Genomic DNA, 5,268 nt, shown 5'->3' on the forward strand with positions numbered 1-5,268 from the left:
AGCCACTAATTTTTGCAATTTTGTTATTTTCCATTTTATTTCTGCGTTGCTTTTAATTTTAAGACTGTATTGAATATTTAAAGTTACTTTGTAGACAAATATTGTAGTAATCCACGGGAGGCAAGAGTTCCGTCACCACACCAATATTTATTTACAATAACGATATTACAGGAGCAGCTACAAACAGTGCTGCTAGCAGTCCAGTCAACTTAAGACTGCTCACAAAGCCTACACAGGTGATTATATGGGCCCCTCAATGAGCTATCATTGAGGGAGCTCATACTCCAATTGGCCAACCAATAAAGCCAATTGGAGTTCATTACACCCCTCCCCACCAAGGTCCGAGGAATTCCTGCCAGCTGGCATTCCTCTGAGCTTTTTCCTGCTCCTCATGTCTGGGTCTGTCACCTCTGTGTCGTCCGCCGGGTCGTTCTCCGAAGTGGGCGGGGTGTACGTTATAGGTGCTCGTCTTTTCCTTGACGACCTCCTTGGAAGTTGTTCGTCCTCCTCCTCAGGGAGAGGTGTCGTGGCGGCCTCGTCGAGTGTGTCCATCTCCGACTCTGATGACTGGATGACGGGGTCTGAAGAAATTGCTCGGGGCTGGGGTGTGGGTATCCTTTCCGTCTGGGCTGTCCCAGCTTGAGGCGGTCCTGCTTCGCCTGCCTCCAGGTGTGGTTCCGCTACCCTTAAATGGTCTAGGTGTTTCTTCAGCACCTTACCTCCTATTGAAACCTCATAGGATATGGGCCCTGTTTGGGACTCTACCGTGCCTTTGACCCACGTTGGTCCATTCACATAATTCTTGACCCAAACCGGTGCCCCCACCTGGAAATGTCTCTGCTGCCGACTATTATCATGCCCCCTGCGTTGGGCCTCCTGTTGTTTCTCCACTTTCCCCGTTAAATTTGGGAAAAGGAGACTCAGCCTCGTTCACAGCCGCCTTCCCATTAAGAGTTCAGCTGGCGGTATGCCCGTTGTGGAATGCGGTGTGGTCCTGTAATCAAACAGCCAGTGGGAGAGCTTTGTGTCTATTGACGCTGCCGGCTGCTTCTTGAGTCCCGCTTGAAGTGTCTGGACCGCTCTCTCTGCCAGGCCGTTGGTCGCTGGATGGTAAGGGGCCGTTTTGATGTGACGGACTCCGTTTTCCTTCAGGAATTTTCCAAATTCCCCACTTGTGAATGCCGTTCCATTGTCCGACACCAATACCTCCGGAAGTCCATGTGTTGCAAACGAGGCCCTGAGCTTTTCAATTGTCGATGCTGTGCTTGCCGCGTTTACCCGGTGGACGTCCAACCATTTGGAGTGGGCGTTCACTATCACCAAAAACATTGAGCCCATGAAAGGGCCGGCATGGTCAATATGCAGGCGGGTCGACGGTCTGCCTGGCCATTCCCACGGGTGCAATGGCGCCGCTGGTGGCACTCTTTGCCCCTGTTGGCGCTCCTGGCACCGACGTACCAAGGCTGCTATGTCTGTGTCCAAACCTGGCCACCAAATGTAGCTTCGAGCTAGCATCTTAATTTTAGACACCCCTGGGTGTCCGTGATGTAACTCAGTTAAGATTGCCTGACGGCCCTGTGCTGGGACGATTACCCGGGCTCCCCATAATAGGATACCGTCTTCTACGGTTTTTTGGTCCCTTCTGCTCCAGTATGGGTGCATCTGGAGCTCCACTGGTCTTTCCAGTTCCCCTGTTAGCAGTAAATGCTTAATCTTGGCTAAAACTGGGTCTTTTTGCGTCTACAGCCGAATATGTTGTGCGTCTACTGGTAGGGTGTCCAAAAAATTTAGAGTCATTACTGTCTCGTCTACTTTTGGTATTTGCGGCGGAGTGTCCGGGGGGGGGGGGAAGTCTGCTCAAAGCATCTGCATGTGCTACTCGCGTTCCCGGTCTGTGCTCTAGAACGTATCTATATGCCACCAGTAGCAACGCCCAGCGTTCGATTCTAGCTGATGCAATCAGGGGTATTGACTTGTCTTCTTTTAATAACGCTAATAAAGGCTTATGGTCTCACTATGGTGAATTTCCGCCCGTACAGATACTGGTGAAATATTTTTACTGCAAATATCACCGCCAGTCCTTCCTTCTCGATTTGGGCGTACCTCCCTGCGTCCCCACCTGCTATTCCTCTTTTGCCACCTCCTTCTAGGGATTCTGTCGTTGTTACCCCACTCTGGTGCCGGAAACGGTCCTTCTCTGTTGGGGGAGCCTCAGCCGGTACTTCCCTCTGTCTCCAGTTAGTCCTGGCAGACTTGGGGGCAGTTCTGGGGTTTTCCGTTTTCCCTCTATTCCTCAGGTTTTTCCTGAGAGCGGCTATCTGGTAGCAGGACCCATTGTGGTAGTCCCTCTCACAGGTATCTACCTCTATTGGCATGCCCTGTAGTTCCTGCGCCCCACTTGCTGCCTTTTCTAGGGACAGTGCGAGCTGTAATGCCTGCCTGCAGTCTAGCTCCGTTTCCGGCAACAGGTGTTTCTGTATTGTGAGGTCATTTATACCACACACTAACTGGTCCCGAAGCATTTCATTTAGCGTCGGGCCAAACTCACATTTTTCCGCCAGCCTTCTCAGGCGGGTCAAGAAATTTGTGACTGACTCCCTGTGCTGCTAGCAGTCCAGTCAACTTAAGACTGCTCACAAAGCCTACACAGGTGATTATATGGGCCCCCTCAATGAGCTATAATTGAGGGGAGCTCATACTCCAATTGGCCAACCAATAAAGCCAATTGGAGTTCATTACAAATATAAAACTAAATGTGATTGCATTTTTATTAAATCAAATAATTAGTCAGTAGTAGTCAGTAATATTAACTGTGGTTTCCCCAAGATCTGGGCCGGCTTTCTCTGAAAATGGGGCAATGTCCTCACACCCGCTGGAATACGGGCGCGAATCACTCCAGACCTTTTTCAAGAAAAAGTCTGCAGTGATTCTCCGATGTGAAGGGGGATAGCAGGGCCCTGGCGTGCGCCCCGCAGCTCCATCTGCCGATACAGGTCCCTGCACTTCCGGCTGTGAGTCCGTGCGTGCGTGTGGCGGCTGTTTTCACACTGGCCTCCGCGCAACATGGCGGAACCACACTGCAGGTCGGCGTGGAAGAAGATAGGCCCCCCCGGATCGCGCACGCCCGCTGATCGGTAACTCCAATTGCAGGCCTGGCCATTATGGAGACCCCTCCCAGAGTCTACCCCCCCCAAACCAGGACGGCCACTGCAGCCGCGACGCCGAGCTCCCGCCGGGTGAAACCATACGGGAACCACGGCGGTGGAACTCGGTGGGAACTCGGCCGGTCGACCGTGGAGAAATGCCGCGGGGTCCTCTTTCAGTTGCCTCCGACCGACGCTGCTTCAACCTCGTGCGCAAGGCTGGTGGGCGATTCTCCGGTCGCCGGAGAATCACGTCCTGGCGTCAGACCCGCGCTGAGCGTGATTGTGGCACGGGGGGATCGGAGAATCCTGGCATGGCTTTTCATAGGTTTTCAGACATCTTTGTTTTCTCCAGCTATTCTATCAGAGCTAGCCAAACCAGTGCAAGGAGGATATTTTCCCTGGTTGGAGAATCTAAAAGCAGGTGTCACATTGTCCGGATACGGGGCAGACCAATTAGGACTGAGATAAGGAGATATTTCTTCATTTAAATGGGAGTGAACCTGTGGAATTTACTACCACAGAAGGCTGAGGAGGTCAAGTCACAATGTAATCTATAAAGAGATAGGTACATTTTTAGATTTCAATGGTATCAAGGGGTATGGCGAGAAAGCAACAATGTGGCATTGAGATAGAGGATCAGCCATTGGAGGAGACCCAGGTGGTGAGTTATTGGAGGGTATTGGGAATCCTATGGGTGGGTTAGTTGGGGTGGGGGGGGGGGGGGGGGGGGGCGGGGCGGTGGGAAGGAAGGGAATCCCATGAGGGATCAGGGTGTCAGTACAAAACTAACCCTGATCACAGGGGGAATGCCATTATTCTCTCCCTTCATGATTTAATTATATACGTGCAAAGACAGCAATGTGATTCAACTTCCATCAGAAGTAGGATTCTTGGCCTTCTTATAGAAAAAATAGGTGCCAATGAACTCAGGAAGAAATCAATGATGGGCCCAAATTTATAAGAACATATCAAGGGCAAATTTATAAGAACATTTCTCGCGACTAGTCTCTGCTAGCAAAAGGAGCTGCACCCAGGCGCGATTCCCTCTCCTTTTTCATGCTCATTTATGGAAGGAGGAGAGCTCATGGAATTCCGTCAGAATCCCAGTATCGGGCCGCCCACTCAAAATGGCTCATTCAAAACGCTTATAAATACTCTTCCTATGATTGACCGTTCCTCACCACATCAAAAGCAGCTAAGTGTTTTCACTTCCTCTTTTTTTTACAGCAAAAAGCACTTAGCTGCTTTTGGTCTAGTGAGGAGCTGTCAATCATAGCAAGAGTAGTTAGAAACATTGTGGTTAGCATCCAAGCAGGGTAATGGAAATGCATTCAAGCATGAAGGGTAAGGTAGATCAACAATCCACCATGCACCTATCTCTAGCATAATAAAACTGTCAATTACTGGCTGTATGAAATTGAATGGAAGATTTGCGTTTCAAAAACTAAGGGATCTGAAGCCCTTTGAAATGTATTTTGCTTTGGAGGAAATCTCTCACACTTGTAACAGTGCTTTAAAAACTTCTGACTGAGGCAACGGATGTTAGGGACGGGTAAATGAAAATGCAGTGATTTTTCACCCGACTGCCTGGACTGCTCTTCTCCTTTTAGCTGGGGTGTCTGATGGGGGCTCAAATGGGTGTCTCCGATGGTGATCTCTGATGGCAATCTCTGTCGGTGTCTCTTTTGGGGGTCTCTGATCAGGGGGTCTGATGGGGGTCTCTGATGTAGGGGTCTAATGATATAGTCTGTTGGGGTACTGGGGTGGTCGCAGCGGGGCGGTCAGGCAGGGGGGCAGGATTTGCGATGTTCGGAGCCAGGGGCCCTTCCGATAGGCTTTGGGGGACACCGTTAGGCACTGACCTTGCTCCACCACGGAGTCCACCGTGTCAGGACCTCTCTTGGGAAAACCTGCATCAAATCCCACCAGGAAGATTTTATGCTGTGGGGGTTGGTGCAGAGTGGGGGTTGGAGACTCGAGCTTCCAGCCCATTGATTAGATCCAAATTAGTGATTTACACCCTCCCACCAGTGTGGGGCATGTAGCTCACTGCCATTCCAAGCGGGGGACCGGAGCATTGGGAACACATGCCAATTCTGTTTTTGGCCGATGTGCCATTCTC

General features: G+C 50.7%; 1 protein-coding gene across 1 annotated transcript; it reads right to left on the minus strand.

The window, feature by feature from the left end:
• Positions 1–930: 930 nt before the first annotated feature.
• LOC119976721 (uncharacterized protein K02A2.6-like) lies at positions 931–1,605 on the minus strand (the record flags this gene model as incomplete). Its single annotated transcript, XM_038817451.1, has 1 exon — positions 931–1,605. A coding segment is annotated over one exon (675 nt), but the record flags the coding sequence as incomplete, so codon positions are not given.
• Positions 1,606–5,268: the final 3,663 nt, after the last annotated feature.

This window comes from Scyliorhinus canicula, chromosome 13, assembly GCF_902713615.1.
Source record: "Scyliorhinus canicula chromosome 13, sScyCan1.1, whole genome shotgun sequence".
In the NCBI taxonomy this organism is placed as follows: Eukaryota; Metazoa; Chordata; class Chondrichthyes; order Carcharhiniformes; family Scyliorhinidae; genus Scyliorhinus; species Scyliorhinus canicula.